This window comes from Drosophila nasuta, chromosome 3, assembly GCF_023558535.2.
Source record: "Drosophila nasuta strain 15112-1781.00 chromosome 3, ASM2355853v1, whole genome shotgun sequence".
Classification (NCBI taxonomy): Eukaryota; Metazoa; Arthropoda; class Insecta; order Diptera; family Drosophilidae; genus Drosophila; species Drosophila nasuta.
Window position 1 is genome coordinate 35,453,181 of NC_083457.1, and position 16,997 is coordinate 35,470,177.

Here is a 16,997-nt window from a genome sequence, read left to right on the forward strand (position 1 = left end):
CTTGGTCCGCTCTTTGGTCTATGTTTGACGAAATTGAAATATAATTTTCCACAATTTAGACAGAATAGACTGTCTTTGTTCTGCCAGCGGAATTAAAATGTTTCTCCATTGCCATTTATGAAAATTAACAATTTAATCTAAATCAAATGCAAATTTCATTTGAGTTAAATTTAAGCAAAACTTTTGACTGGACAAGCAGCATAAATAAACAGAAAATAAAAATAAGCTGTGTATTTATTTGTGACTCATAGGATTACAAGTCTGCAAATTATGAATTCCAATGTGATAATATTAAATACTGCAACGAAATCCGCTTCAACAAAGTGTTATTCATATTGAAAATGAAACGAAATATTCAGCTGCAATGACTATTGAATACGCTGCACGGAAATTTATTATCTATATATATATTATAAAAATCAGAAATTATTGGTTATTTGTGTTTTATTGTCAACTAATATAATAAAATTTAGTCATTAATTATTGGAGTGAAATGCCATAGCATTCGATGTTTGCTGTTTGCTTTTGTTGACCACTTTTTGCTGTGGCTTAGACTGCTGGAAAATTCAACTAAAATTAATGACTGACAGCGGGAGACAGACTTGCTACCACATTAACAGTCGAAAATGGACGATGAAAAAAGGAGATGATGGAGGGAATCCAATGATGTTGGCAGCTCGGTGGCTTTGGCTTTGGCTTTTATTGTTCAACTGACTTTTCGCTGACTTTTCATATACATATTTACAGCAAATGTTTGTTTGAATCTGGCCATTGCCAACTGTGCGTAGCTATATCTAGGATTTTGCAGCTGTTCAAGGACAGCACAGGGAGCATTATCTAATGCAGCAGCAGCAGTAGCAGGAGTAGCCTTTATTTCTGTAGCAGTGACTGACTGAATATGCATCTCGAGTTGTTGAATTGTTTGCCTTGGGTGTTGTCTCTGCTCTTGGCCTGCTTGGTTAGCTCTCATTTTGTGAATTTGCGCATCACGTGACGCTGGCCAAACAACAAATGGCAACTGTCTGGCCCAGCACAGCACACCACAGCACAGCTCAGCAAAACATCATCACAGCATCGACAACTTCATTATGAGCATCAGCATCAGCGGAGCAGAAGAAGCTGCACAATTTTGCTTTTCACTTGGCGACGAAATTCGCCATCGCCATCGCCATCGTCGTTGTTGTTTTTATTGTTTGTTACTGTTTTGTTGCCACTTCGTTGCTTAATTAAAAAGTCATCATAATTTTGTGTTGCAGCTGCCTTCGACTTGCTTGCGACTTTGTTGTAATTTTCTAAAGCTAATAAAATTGCTTTGTAGCTCAAAATGGAAATAAAGCATTTTAAGTGCTCGACGCTTATCGCAAACGGCGCAATTTTCAAAATTTTCAACTCAATGCAGCAGCTCGGAAAACCCAAGTGTCCCTTCTCTTCACTTCGTCCTTGTTCTGCGAACAAGTTAAAGTACTTGTTGAAAATTTTATGACATTTTAAAACTTGAAGCAAGGTCTACTACACCCCGACCGAACGGGGACCATTAAAATGTTATAAAGCTAAATTTAAGCACTTAACTTGATATCTTTCAATCTCTTCATCTTGGTCTATAGTCTCGCTTTCTCTCGTATACCTAAACATAAAATACTGCCGCTAACCGTAGCACAAAAGCCAGACCAAATAAGTTATTACAACAAGAACAAGACAACAAAAGATAAATATCGAAACAAAAATTCGCTTGTTTGCATTTTTCAGGCATAAAAATTAACAATTAACTGACTTTTAGGCTTTTGCGGCAGTAAAATTTACTCAATTGGTTGTATAAGCATGGACAATCATAAATTTTAACAGGATAATGTTTAATCTGCTGGAAAGTTGAAGAGCAACCACTTAAAGAAAATCCGACAAAAAGTCTTCGAAGAATTCAGTCAAGTTCCTCTGCAAATCTGCATATGATAATCAAGTTTGGTTCTGAGATGGCAATCTAAAATGTAATCCAGAAAATAAGCAAGGCATAAATTAATATATTTTTGTGACTTACTTGCTCTGGTGTTAAGCCTCCAAAATAAGGAATTTGCAGTCTAAGGGCTTCCTGTTCTTGGGGATTTCTCACTTCTTTGAGAATTCTCAAAGCATTCTTCATAAAATCGAGTCCCACGAAACGGCTTGCATAATGTAAAACTATTGATTTCAGCTGACGACAGTTTTGCATTAAACTTAACAGAAATGTATAATTATCGTCAATATAAAATGATTTTATCTCCAGGACTTCAAGATTTGTCAAATTTACCAACGCAGAAAATTCACTTGAATTTATATCATTTCCGCTTATTGTTAAACTTTGCAGGTTTATAAGTTGAGGCAAAATATTTCTGAGAGATCCAACTTCTGGAGACTTAATATCTAAGGAAATTAGATTTTTTAGTTGAGCCAACATTTCGATATCTTCTACTTCACATTGATCGAATTCTATTGACATTTCTTTCAGATGCGTTAAATTGCTTAATAGTTTTATGCTCTCTGTGCTGTTTAAGGTGCAGCTCAGTTTATTTAAATTTTGTATTTGAGAAACAAGCTGCATCTCTTCATATTGTAAAGCTCGATTAGCAATCTTTAAATGTTGAAGAGTTTTTGATTCTGTAATAACCAATGCCTGAAATAATCTTGCTAAAGAGCTAACCTCATCTGCTCTTATATTAAGTTCTTCTAATTGATTTAAATGTCCTAAGAGTTCAACATTTTGTCCATCGCCCAACGCGCAATCTACTCTTTTCAATGAATTAACTTTGGCAACTTGAGCAATCTCTTCGTATTTTAATGACTTGCCAGATAAGTTCAGAGATTGAAGTTTAGGAGAATGCAGTGAAGACAATTCCTGAAGGAACACTTCAAGAGAACCATCTAGATATCTGGTTATATTTAACTCTTGCAGGTTGATTAGTTTAGTAAGAAGTTTAATACTTTTTGCATCACTGAAGCCACATTTCAATCTTTTAATTGATGATATCTTAACGATTTCCTCGGTTTCTTCATTGTTAATAAGCAACTTTTGAGTATCGTTCTGATATTTATCTTTATTCCTGAAGATTATTTCTTGAAGGGTTGGATTTACATTCATCGCTAACTCTGCAAAAAGATCTTTAAATGTTCCCAGCTTGTGCCTGCCAACAATATGCAAAGATTTCATTTGAGGCAACTGCGAAAGTGCTGCGTATTCCTGAGCATCTAATACTTCATTTTCGTAAGAACTGTTTGTAATTGTCAATCTCCTTTGATGCTTGTTATATGTGATATCTCTGAAAGATCGTGAGATGGTTATTTCATTTGCACAACCCATAAGAATTGTTAAAACTTCGTTAGCTATTTCCCTTAAATGATGCGTAGATGTCACTCTCAGAGCTTCAAGTTGAGGCAAATGTTGCAAGAGTTCCAAGCTGTGAGGATCAGAGAATCCGCATTTCAAATACCGCAACGTTTTGATCCTCGCAATTTGTGTAACTTCATCGAGACTTATGAGAAGATTTTCATAATTAAAGGACAATTCCTGAAGCACTGTAGCCTCGTGATTGGCAAACTCTCTAAATAAACCCGTCAGACAGTTGTGTTGATTTTCTCCGTAGACGATAATATTTGTTAGGTTTGGCACTCTAGCCAAAGGTGCTAGACCTGCAGAATTCATTTTCTCCGACATTGTTATTGTTAAAGCTCTTTCATTTCGATGGAACCCAATGCCATTCTTATTGCTAAGTAAGATGACATTTAGTTTAGAGGCCTTGATAAAATTTACAATAGCTTCAGAGAAGTCGATAAGTTCTTGTGACGAATTTATCGTAAGCAATTCGAGCTGAGAAAGACGCGTTAGTTCGCATATGCTATTCAAATCGCTTAAACCACAATTGAGTTTAGTTATTGATTGAATTTTAGCAATTTGCAGCAAGTCTTCTAATTCCATAGGAAATCCTGTGATTGTCAAGGATTGAAGTTTGCAATCCAACTTATTACAAAATGCCTGAAAAAAGGAACGTAGAGCTGAACTTTCATGTGATTCTATAGTAACCATGTAAAGATCAGGCAATTGTGTTGGAAAATCGATAGGACGTTCATCAGCGAATCCACAGTTCAAAGTGTCTAGAGTTTTGATTCTCAAAAGTTCTTGCATCTCATCATTATTAAACATCGTTCGAATCCCATTATGTTGTAATATCTTCAAGCGCTGGAAATGTGGATTTTCCTTTGCTGCAATTCTCTTAAAGAGTGGTTTCAAAGTTCCAGGCTTGTGTCTTCCATATATGCGAAGAGATTGAAATTTTGGTAAATCTGCTAGAAATGCCAGATCAGTGGCATCTGTTTCACTCTCAAATGTAAAATTAACGTAATCATTGCCTTTGACACGATATATGATTAAATAAAAAGTCGGCAAATTAACAAATCTGCATCTAAATTCCTCCAGCGATTTTATTTCACAAGCTTTGGCAATCTCAACGATATCCAAGGGCGCGGTATCTATAACCAATCTTTCAAGGCGACTTGATTTTTTTGCGGCCAATGCTTTGAATAGTGAAGTAAGAGAACCGCTTTCATGCACTCCAAGTATGCGCAAGTTTACTAAATCAGAAAGTTCCACCAATTCTATATATTCTGCATCGACTAAATCCTTTTTAATTACAAAGGTAAGATCTCTTAACTTTTTACAGTGCTTTATTATCTCGACGAGTTGTTCAGTATGCTCTTTCTTCATTAAATCCAATCGAGTAAGATTTGAATTTAACTTGCAATAATCAACCAAATCTTTTGCATCAATTTTTACATTCACAGACAGTTGTTTTAATTGTCGCAGCTGAGGTAATTTTTGAAGATACCATCCTTAAAATATATGTTAAACTTAGATCATAAATCTTTCAAATGCTTTCAAGCTAAGTACTCACCTTCCATATTCATAATTAGTATCTTTAATCTGCCTTTAAATGTAATAGCATCCATAAATAAATTGATAATTTCGCCATGATATTTATCATATTCATTTGAATTATATCTGAATTCTATTTTTTGTAAGCGTTTATAAAATTTAATGCACTTCAAGTAAATGTTCCAAAATTCAACTTTTTCAGTTTCAGTTAATTTTTCTAGTCGCTTATATAGCTTGTCAAAATTTACGACAATACTTTTTGACTGCACTAAATAGTTTTGATCAATTTTAAGTTTTTCATATAGAGAAGAATTCCATTCCAAGAACACATCGCGAAACCATTCACATGTCAACGCAAAGTTTATTAGATCGGTGTAATTAGTGTTTTCATTAATTTCACAATTCTTTTTAATATGCTTCAGTATTTCAATAATACAAACTGCATTCAAGTTTATTAGATTCGTGCTGGACACCATTTTTTTTACTTTTAGTTATGTTGTAATAGTAAGAACTGAATTTCCAATCACTTTCACAAGTATTTCAACAACAAATGAAAACAATCATGACTCATAATTCTAACAAGCAATTCTGCCTATAAACATTGTGAGCAATGTGCTTCACCGTTGACGTTTTGCTGATAACTAAAGCTACAGTCGGCGTTTTGCACCAAGAGAGATAGAGGTCACATTGCCACTCTCTCTATTTATAAACAAGCAAAGCAAAGCAAAAACAACAACCGGCGTCAACCGGCGATTAAAAGAGCAATAAAAATGATCTCTTTCACTTTTGTAATGCTTTCAAGAGAGTCAAAGTATTTGTTCTCTGACATTAACAGACAAGTTCTAATCGTATTAGATAAGAAGCAAACATGGAAGTGTAATTTATACCGATCAGGTGATAAGTTTATCTACAAGAAAAACAATCTGACCTAGAGTTCCACAAATACTCATGAATTGTGTAAAGTAATCATTTTATATAGTAAGGTATTTTAAATGGTGAAATGAATTAAAGTAAACGTACCTCTAATTTCGCATTAAAATACTAACAACAAAAAATAAATAACAATAAAAATACACAAAATTATTTAGTTTTAAGGTTTTAAGCATAATCATAATTACAATTATATAGTGACAAAATAATTATGGTACATATACAAATTATATTAAAAACTCAAAAAAAACAAAAAATTACCAAAATGTATGAAATTGTTCAAATGTTTGTGGGTAATGCAATTATAATTAAAAACATTAAAATGATATTGGTACACACTTGTTCAAATACCGTTTTAAAATGTGTTTAATCCCTCGAAATGTTGGCTTATTAAACTACTTAGTATTTTGTTAGTCGACTCACTCACTTAGTTACTTTGCCAATTTGCGTGTTAATGAACACACGAAATTCGAATTTTCATAGTTTACCCATATATGTATATACTTTTTTTTTGTGTTGCATGTCTTGTGCAAGGTACGAACGTAAATTGAATTTTAAGTACGCGTACGAGCAGAAAGTTGGGGCAGCGGTTTGCAGCTTTGTTTTATTTTAATATGAAAAATGTGCAAGAAAATTTAATAGAAGTTACTGCGGTACAGTTAGCCCGCATTGTTGCATTCAAAGTTTTTGACTCATGCGGCGCCTGCAGGTATGCAATGTGCAACGTGCAACGCGCAGCGTGCAACGTGCAACATGCAAGCAGCGAACAGGGAACGTCGCCCACATGGCGTATACGTAATAATATTTCATACAGAGCACTGCGAGTTTTGCATAATTTCAACTTAAAAACTTTACCATGTCTGTGTGTGACTGTGAAAGTGCTTGTATGTGTCTAAGTGTGTGTGTGTTTGTGTGTGTTGGTGAATGCAAGGGAAAGTTGCACAAACAAAGGGCGCAAAAATTAAGCGAAAAGAAAACTCACCAGCGAGCAGCGAGAACTGGAAATTTAATTTCTCAACTAATTTCAACATAAAGCAAGTTGGAATTGCAACAAATTCGCGGCGGTGCCTGGAGGCGTCGAAGGAATCGAGACAGAAAGAGGAGAAGCAAGAAGAAGAGCAGGGGGAAAGCTGCAGACAGGGTCCTTTAAAGCTGAGCTGAACGCTTAACACAAAGACATTTGACACTCGAACAGCTTTCGACGCTGCCATTGTTCACATTGGCTTCACTATTGCTCCGCTGCTCCACTTTGCCACATGTTGAGTGGCGGAAAATTGTGTCAATGCTCAGTCAGCGGGTGGCACTGTTGGTTGGGCCGCCACGCGTAGCATAAAATTTGCATAAATTAAAGAGCGCAAAGGCAGCGAAATACTTTTAAAAAAAGCCAATAAGTTGTTTAATTTTGCGTAACATTTTTATGGTTTAGCTTAGCTACTTGTTGCTCATACAATTCTTTTGAAAAAATATTAATTAAATTGCGCAGAAAAATAAATTTGTAGAATATATAAAAAAAATATATATTATATACGATAGAGAGACACACAGCTTGTAATGGAAACTCAGCTCATGTTGCAAGCTGCAACCTCAACTCACTTCAAGGACCAACTTTATCTGAAAATTCACTTGCATAGCAGAAACAAAATGAACTGCAAAGTGAACCGCAAGCCACAAAAAGTATTTCTTATATTATTTTTTATTCACCCCATTTCTTTTTCATTTTTATTTTATTTTTTCCCGTGCCCATTAAGCATTTTTCGCTTGGTTAAAAAAAAAAGAGAAGCAACAGCCAAAATCAAATGAGCATGAGATCGAGCAAGAGCCAGCAAAAAAATTGCAAGTACCAAAAAGAGAAGGCGAAATAAGATTTTTGCTGAGATTTGACTGCTTCATTAAATAGCGGGGAAGTCGCTAGGCGATGTGCTTTTTAAATAAATAGAAAACGAGCATGAACTGATTTCCTGTATGAGAAACAGCTAAATCAATTCGCAACGCAATAAAAACGCTAAAAATAATATGAAACTAACTCTCGCTATTACTTTTTGTGGAACTTCCATTTTTTTCGGTTTCTTTTCTTTTAGCCACCAACTGCAAAATAAGCTCCGGGCTACCGCCAACTGCTGCCAAAGTTGTGCAACTTCTTGTTACTCCCATTTGCCACTCTCCCCTTCGTTCGCTCGCAGCCCAATATTCTGCTTGTCCTTGTCATGCTGCTGCCTCACCTCCCAAAAGCTCTGCGAAGCGGAAATGTCAATGCAGCGCCACTTGCACTTCCGTTGCCGTTGCCTACTTTTGTGCGTCGCCAGCGACGTCACCAAAAGTTTTGCCAGCCTGCGTCCCACTCTCAACCTCAGGCTTTTGTTCCAACGCGCTCAGCCTGCTGACGTTAACACAAAATGGAAACAAATGGCACCCGTCGTCATCGTCCTCGTTCTCATCCTGCTCTTCGTCGCAATCCTCATCGCTTTGTCGCTGTCGCTGCAGCTCCTTGCAGCCCACACAAAACTTCGATTATGATAAATGCGTGTGTGTGCGACACACTGCTGAAGCAAGTAGCGACTTGAGAGAGATTCAAGCAATACTCGACTACAAGTTGCGCTGTAGATTGTGTGCTTGATAAAGTGAAGTATAAAATCATATAGAATTATTGACAATTTCTTACGGATTGCTAATTATAATAGTATTATATAACTTATACTTTCATATTCTTGTATTCATTTATTTAATGTTGTTATGTTGCTTTAAAAATCAAACAAAATATCAAGAACATTCTCAATGCTAAATTCATAATAATATTTGTGATGTATATTTAATAAAAAATTTATAAAATTCTGGCATGATCATAATAATATTAAGGATAACGATATATTAAATGTTTTATAAGAATACTTAACAGAAAATGTATATAATTGTTTTAAAATATTCGCAACTAAGCTTGCTCAAGACTCTTCCTCTGACATTGCCGCATTCTCACGCTTTACAAGGTATTTTTGTTATAGGATAAAATTGAACGGCAATACAAGTTTTTAAAATTGTCAACGTCGCTTTTTACGCGTCATCAATTTCCGTTTATTTAGTAGCCATTTGGGCGTTGTCATATAAGTGCCAGTACTTTTCTTAGACATTGACCGGCAGCTGTCTTTTGTTTGTAGGCCATAAATTTGCCCGCCTCGCCTGTAATTCCTTTGCAAAAAGAACAATGTGTGGTGTGGGGAGGGGGGCAGAAGGAGAACAACTCCAATGTCGAGATGTTCCAAGTCTCGCATAAATTATGGTGCAAAGGGAGCGTGCGAGGGGCACTTTATTTTATCAGCATCAGCTTCGGCTTCGGTATTGGCATCAAGCATGAAAAGCAGGAGCTGGAGGAGGCATCAGAAAGTTGCCTGTGCAATTGCCGCATACTTAAGGTAATCTCGTAGAGCGTTGTGCTTACTTCTAATGGCCATTCATCAGCTCGTTGAATGCAAACGGCAAATAAATGGCCGTCTTGTCCGTCCTGCCAGAACATAACGGCAGAGCACAGAACAGAATAGTACAGAACTGAACAGAACAAGAAAAGCACAGAAGAGAATAGTGCAGACTAGGACAGACGAGTCCAAGCGAAGCCAGGGCAAGTGACTATGTAGTACAATGGGGCTGACCAGGCAACAATTGTCATAGAAAGTTCAGATCGCAGGACGAGGCGCAGAGTCGCGACGGCACTGTAATTGTAATTGTAGTTGCGCACTTAGCGCTATTTTACTTTAATGCGACTTACTTTGCAATTTTCAAATGCCATTGTGTGCGCCTTTGTGTTGGATAAATGTTTTGAAAACTATTTTCATTTGCAACAAATGCTTGTCAATATCGCTGGCAACTATACGTGTTTGCACTATACGATTTGCCAGTTAAACACTTAAAACTAATTACGGCAAGTGTATGCAAAGCTAATTAAAAGCTATCTGCTCTCTGTTTAGCCTTGGTAAGTACGAAGCCCTGACCCACTTATCGAAGTAACAACATTAATTTCTTAAAGCTTAACTTACTACGTGTGTAATAAGCGATAGTTTAATGTAGGAAGTTAAGGACGAACTTTTAAATCTTTCATTTTTAAGTTTATCAGAGTGTTGTTAACAACTTTTGTTGATGTTTTAATAAAACTTAAAACCTTCAAAAGAAAATCAAGCATAAATATTACTATGATAAGTTTATTAAAGTAAACACTGCAATGCATTGTTAGTTTAAAAATGTTATGTTTTTTTTCAACAGCCTAGAAAATATATAGGTATAACTATTAATTTATTCGAAAATACTTGCAATTTTAGATTCCTACAATTTTGATTGTAAAAGGTTTTAAATAAATCTTTTTATATTGACAAAATGGCTTTGATTGACAATCTGGTATATTGTGTACCCAATAACATATTTGAACATAGAAGTATATCGATGTATGTATTAAATATAGCTTTTGGTATATTTTAGTATTTTGGTGGTATATTACTTATATATATATTGTGTAACATATAACATCAATAACATAATTGAATATAGTAGTATATCGATATACCTATTACATATTTTAAGAATAAACCGGCATTTAAGCATGTAAACTTGGACATGAAATGGATATTAGATTCTCGTATTACAATAAAGTGTTAAGTAAGCATATTTTTAAATTTTTCTTCTCCCAAATTTATCTTAATATAAAATTACACAATTTACAGGTGTAATAGCAAAACAGCAATGAACTGTTTGTATTATTATTCATTTAAATATATTTTTCTGATCTTGGCTAAAAACTTATAATATTATATATATATATATAGAATAAGCTATTGGCTTTGCATTTGTAGTGCTAATCTGGCACTGTAAGATATGAGCAAATGATATGGCCATTTAGCCAGAGCAAAGCTCTCGCAAAGAACTACACAATATGCGAAACGTATGGCGATGCCAAGAAGTTGCCACATGGCTTTGGCTTTTGGCCTCGGGCCAGCCAGCCAGCCAGTGGCAGTAACAAGTTTAGCCACTTTTTGATGGCCATAATTCAAATTAGGCCGCCGACCCAAGAGAAGTCGTCGCATTCGCGGGCTGCGATGGCCAGCTGACAAATAGGCCGGACAGAAGTCGCCTTAAAGCATGCTTTAAGTTGACCAAAATTGGGTCGTTCGAAGACAATGGAACACAGAGAGAATGTGAATGTGAAAGCGACGCCAGCTGCGACAGCGACTGCGAACGGAAACGGAAGCGAGCAATGGCGAGCGCGGCCTAATGTTCGGTGGGTGTTTGAGTTCGGGGTTTTGGTGGATGGATGGGTGGTGGTTGGTGGGTTGTGGGTGGAGAATGGGTGACTGAATAAATGGCTGCCACTGGGCGGCGGTAACGGAAGCTTTCAATTTCAAGCTGCATTTTGCTTTTGCTAAAGGAGCCACGACAGCCTTCGGACTGCAGCTCAAAGCAGAAAAAGTAATTTATTTCGTATTGCGGTTTTTAACCACATTTTCCACTTTGTACGACGGCAACAGCAACGGCAACGGCAACGACAGCCGAAAACGCCACCAACCACCAGCAGCCCACAGTCCACAGTCGCCAGTCCACAGTCCGCAGTCCACAAGCTCAAGCTCCATTTCTCCATCTACAGCTGGTAGACAAGACTCCATTCTCACCATTCTCTTCTCTTGCCTGACTCTATGGCTATATAAATTTGCTTTGCTCTGCACTGCTGCTTGGTCTGTCTCTTGTCTCTCTTGTCTTTCTCTCTGTATAGCTGCTCGATAAAAAAAGGCTCAAATGCGGTTCCGCTTTTTCTGTGTGCGCGCGCCCTCTTTTCAGCACATTTTCTTGCCACTTTTTGCTGCACAACCAAAAAAAAAGTGAACAAGAAGAAGAAATACGAAAAAAAAATAGTATCATCGTTTAAATTGCATTTGACCCAAAAAAAGTGTACAAAGTTCGAAATGTTTTCTATTTCGTTTTCCGCTTTTCGTTTCTCGTCTCCGTTGCACACCTGAACACAAAGCGCCAAAGCGGCTTCAACTTAAAGTTATGAGCGACAAGTGTGCGAATGCGACTTCCGGAAGACCGAACCGAACTACCATTTCCTCCGCTGTCTGTGCTACTGTGTGTGTGTGTGGTTTCCGGTACCGTTCAAGATATATATCTTGGCGTCTACTGAGGAGTTATTCATGGCGAAATCCAAGCTCAACTGTTGGCCAACATTAATAGACACGAACAGACAACTACAGACAGATGGAAGCAGGTTGAAAACTAAGTGTTGCAAATGCTTGTCAGCGAATGGCATTATCATTCGAGTAAGCTTGTTGACAAGAGAAGACAACTACTTAGGTTAAACACAGTCGTTTTCGCTTAATTTAGTTATACTCTTAAGATCACTTTGGCTCAAATTGGATGCTGCAATCCCATTTCAGAGGCACTCGGCTAAAAGAATCTTTTTTTGGGGGGCATAAACAAAAGCACATTCTAATCAATTGTAAGAAAGAGTTGAGCCAAACAAAGGCAAAGCAAACAATGCACGTTATTTCTTTAGGATAATTTCATTTGGGTCTTTGCAACGTATTGCGAAAACAAAAGCTTCGATAGAGAAAGAGAGAGAGAGTGAAAAAAACGTATGGAGAAAAGGGCAACTAACAAAAAAAAAAGAAGAGAAACAACAAAATGATTCGGGTCAACAGCATGTTAGAAGAAATTCGGTTGATTGGGGTTCTGCAATCAAGCTGTTTAATGTGCAGTTAACGCCAAGAGGTACACAGCAAAGCACCAAAAACAACAGCAACAGAAACAGCGACAACGACGACAACAAGTACCAAAAACTAAGCGCCAACAAATCGCAGCTCGAAGGGGAAAAGCGCAAAGCAAATTCAATTGCCACTGTCATTGTAGCTGAAAATCAAGCAAAAAACAAAGAGAGGGGCGGGCGGAGGGCAGGCGGCTAAAGAGCCAGTATCCTGGATACTTGGGCAACCCACTTAGCTGATCGATTTCAGGTTACCCCACCGACTGTCAGACGTGCTGAAGTTGATTGTCGTTGTTGTTTCTGGTTGTTGTTTTTGTTTTTGTGTGTGCTTGTGCTTTGTTGCTCCTTTTGTGCTGTTCTTCTCTCTCAATTGCTGCTGATGACTTGACTTTCAGCATAGCTTAAGTCTGGCCGAAGGGCTGAGCAACCGCATTGGGTTGCATGCAACGTCAAACTCTGTATTCTGCACAGCTATTTGACTCTGCTCTCGCACTACACTACTCTACAGCAGACAACTGATTGAAAGATATTGCGCATACGTATGGTTGCGTATGGCCAAATCTATCATGGCAAAATGTGAAATAAATTTGTTTACAGTTTATAGCCTGCAATTTACATGTGTCTGTATGTAGCTGCCCGATCATAATTCTAGCTTCTTCATATATTTTGGTAACATACAAAAAAGCAAATGCCAGACATCAAATAGCTGCAGTTACCGCCCAGGAAAACAAGACTATGCACGTCATCCACTGGCTGAGTGCATGCCAAAAATGTGCTCCTCCATATTCGCATATTAATGCAACATGTGTGACTGTGTGTGTGTGTGTGTCGTTGTGTGTTTGCTATGTCCACGTGTGTGTGCGTGATGTTTGTGCAAACCCCTGACCCCCTTTTTGTGTCATTGTTGTTGGCCAACTTTGTGCTGCCACTCGTGCAGACAGTTCAAACATTTACATACAAAACAAAAATGAAAAAAAACACAACCCAAATAACACAAAAAAAAAAGAAAAGAGAAAAGTAAAAACAAGCACACTCACACAAGTTGAGGACAGAGCAGACAGAAGTGGCAAAGGCAACTAACATTCATATTATGACACTGCGTATACGTGATTTTTAAAGTCAACTTTCAGTTGCACCTTAGCTGCAATTGTTTCCAATTTTTACGACCCTCTTTGAACTTTAGCTGTTGTAAATTGTTTAGATAATATGCTTAGTAGTATTTTTCAATGATATTATTTGTTAGTAACTATTAGGAATTCATTTAAACTTAAATTTGAAATCCAATATTACGAAAAGATAATTGCAGCTCGCTTTTAACTAGGTTCATTATAGCGTAGTTAAACTGTCGAGTATACGTCAGTTAGTATGTGTCCTGTGTGTGCCTCTTTCGGCATAATCCTTTGTAAATTCTTAGATTTTTGCACGTCGGGTCACGCTTGGAATGCCGTTCATGTGTGTGTGTGTGTGTGTGTGTGTGTATGTGTCTACGTGAGAATGTGTGTGTAAAGTGTAAATTGAGGTGGCTTTGGGACTGCACCTTTTGCTTTTTAGGCCATTTGGAGTGCTTATGTGTGTGTGTGAGTTGTGAAATGTTGCCCATTAGGCAACTGACTGAAAACGTATTTCCATGTGCTTTAATGGACTTTTCTGGTAAATGCGACTATCACATTGCTTTAATTTCTTTGCCAGAAAAAAGCGTACGAAAATTTCAAATTATTTTTTTTTTTCTTCCCTGTTTTAGGATAACATGTACTCTGTTCTTTTTAGACGAGTTGTGTTTGCTTTCTATTTTCGGTAGTCATCACGACATGACTCCATGACAAAAGCTCCACATGTCTTATAACCAAAATCGCAGTTACTTTCAATGGCAGTTGAATGAAGTCAAATGGCAACCACAGAATGTCAAGGGATACAGGAAATTTCATGTGGTGCTTATACGTTATTTTCTAAGTAGATTCCTTTGCCTCAAGCTAGTCGCAAGGAGTCGCCATGATTTGTTGTTTATTGTACACACACGAATCTTGTCTTAATTGTTGACCATTGTCAGCTAGAAACACATATTTTGTTTGCTTTGTCAGCGAGTAAATTATGCAAGATAAATTAGATATTATTATGCCCACAGCTAAATCAATAACAAAGTAGGGAAAGCACAAGTTGTGGTTTGCTCTTTAGATTTATCGATTTTAAGCGAGGTATAACATAGTTCAACACTTTTGACTACATTGCTTTTCGTTTTCTAGAAAATATATCGTTATTTTTGCAGGTCCATTGAGGCTCCCCAGTGTTTGTGGTAATATGCAAACTCTTTTCAAATCCCTGTACAGCAAACGCTTACCTATGCAAATATTCAAAGCGAAGGCAATGGGAGATAAACTGAGGGACCAACAAAACCCTTTTTGATATGCATAGAAACAAAGGTCAGATGATTCGTGCAATTCAAACAGTAAACAATTGAAGCTAAATGTAGTTTGCATTATCTTTTCTTAGATTTTTCATTCCATTTGTTCAATCCCAATGGTACAAACGAATCGCACTCGTATACACGTGTCCGATAAGCAAACAGTGGCAGCATTTGACGAGCAAACTAATTAAAATTTAAGGCACACTTTAATACCATCTGGGCAATAACTCATTCGTAATGCAGCACGGTAAATTCACTTGCATTGGCTCTGCTCAATTTATGACCGTAATAAAAGCCATGACAATAATTCTAACTTCCCGTTCAAGTGATAAAAACACCACCAGCAACAACAACAACAACAACAACAAGAGACTTAGCATAAGCAAGTTGAAATCCAGAATTGACTTGCTCAATTTTTAGCATTCCAAATGGCATCATAAATTTCCACAAAATAACATAATTTTTTAGCAAATCAATTGTTCTGCTTGTGTGCGTGTGCGTGTGCTTGTGGGTGCGACACATTTGCTTTTATCTGCTGGATAATAATTTTATATGACAATTTCAACCAAATGTTGCCATAAATTATGCATGATTTAGTCTTAAAATTCCCACAACATTTCTAATGCAATGAAGTATTCATCAATTTGAGGCAACCAAATTAAAATGTATTTCAATTAAACAAAAGTTATTAAACCAATTGATTCATTTTGAATTTTATAATATATCTACAGCTATTATTGAGAATATTTTCCAATACATTTGTTTATAGTTATCTACAACTACTTTCTATGATGTCAGATTACATGTTGTCGTAAACAAATACTTTATTCCTTGGGGAAACTTCTCTATTAATATTATATCATTATATTGTTTGATCTCTCCATCTATCTTCTGCCCTGTCTCTTGTTATTGTTGTGTACTTCATTACTTCACCCACTCACACACACAATTGAACAGTTGTTGTTGCACAGCTATTTATCATGAAAGAGGGGCAAAGTGTTAATGTTCATGTACAGCAAACACAAACAAAGCGTTCGCAAGTTTGTTTACCAAGTGCAAAGAGACCAATCAAAAGACTAACTACGTAAGTAAGTATTTATTACAAGTCTAATAAATATCCCAACTAATTACCTACATTTCCCACCATGCAGAGAACTAGCTCAATTATAAATAATTCGATTTAAATTGAAAATTATGATCTGAAACTTTTTGGGCACATTTTACAGAGGTTGTGCGCAAATTAGCACGTGTGTAGAATACAGTTGGCCAATTCTATCGAATAAATTCTCATTATCTAAGGCAATAAGTTAACATTTTTAATTAAACTATAAAAAGTTCACATGTCCCAATTTGCAAGCCAGCACAGTAACAGCACAAATCTTAGGGTTAGAAAATTCCGCACGAGCTTGGCAATTTAGAAAGTCATTTTAAAGCCTCGATATCATTAGAAAGTCAATTTAAATGAATATAAAAGCAATTTCTTGAATACCACTAACACAATGTTTGTTGTTGCTGTCTCTGAACTTACATGTTAATCACATTTAGGGCAAAATTGAAATTGTTATTGCTGCTGCTAGTCAAATTGGTGCATCACTTCAACTCCAGCATTTTCCATATATGTATGTATGTAGTTTTTATTTTTGCCCTTGATAGCAACAACGTTGTGTGCTGCATCTGCTCAGCAATCGGCTAATCCCCAAGTGATCCAAACTGAGCTGTTACTTTCCCATGCCGCAAACTACAAGTGCTGCAGTTACTGGCTCTTGGCAGCTCCGTTTTTTCTCCACTTGTCACACTGCTCCTGTGCCCTTCTCCGGCAAACCGAAAGATGACAGTTTGGATAGCAAAATGTAATGCATCACAAAGGCACATGGGCACATTTTGTGCTCAGCTTGTGGGCAGAAGTACAAAAAAAATAAAAGAAAAAAACAATAGAAGTACGAATACGAATGCGAAGTGCGAGTATAAGGAAGTGACTGCCAGTATGTCGAGAGATAAAAAGCGCAGTGTTGAACTAGTGGGAAGTGGAGTAGATCTGA

General features: G+C 36.8%; 1 protein-coding gene across 1 annotated transcript; it reads right to left on the reverse strand.

The window, feature by feature from the left end:
* Positions 1–433: 433 nt before the first annotated feature.
* LOC132792092 (uncharacterized) lies at positions 434–5,522 on the reverse strand. Its single transcript, XM_060801321.1, has 3 exons — positions 4,917–5,522; positions 2,033–4,854; positions 434–1,975 (listed from the first exon to the last, which is right to left on the reverse strand). The coding sequence occupies exons 1-3, from the start codon at positions 5,371–5,373 to the stop codon at positions 1,916–1,918; spliced, it is 3,339 nt and encodes a 1,112-aa protein (XP_060657304.1). The 5' UTR covers positions 5,374–5,522; the 3' UTR covers positions 434–1,915.
* Positions 5,523–16,997: the final 11,475 nt, after the last annotated feature.

What these genes read in the sequence shown, in the direction of transcription:
- LOC132792092 (XM_060801321.1), bottom strand. Translation starts at nt 5,373, where the DNA reads ATGGTGTCCAGCACGAATCTAATAAACTTGAATGCAGTTTGTATTATT. An exon ending in ACTAATTATGAATATGGAAG is followed by an intron (nt 4,855 to 4,916) that starts GTGAGTACTTAG and finishes ATATATTTTAAG; the next exon opens with GATGGTATCTTCAAAAATTA. An exon ending in GAGGCTTAACACCAGAGCAA is followed by an intron (nt 1,976 to 2,032) that starts GTAAGTCACAAA and finishes ATTACATTTTAG; the next exon opens with ATTGCCATCTCAGAACCAAA.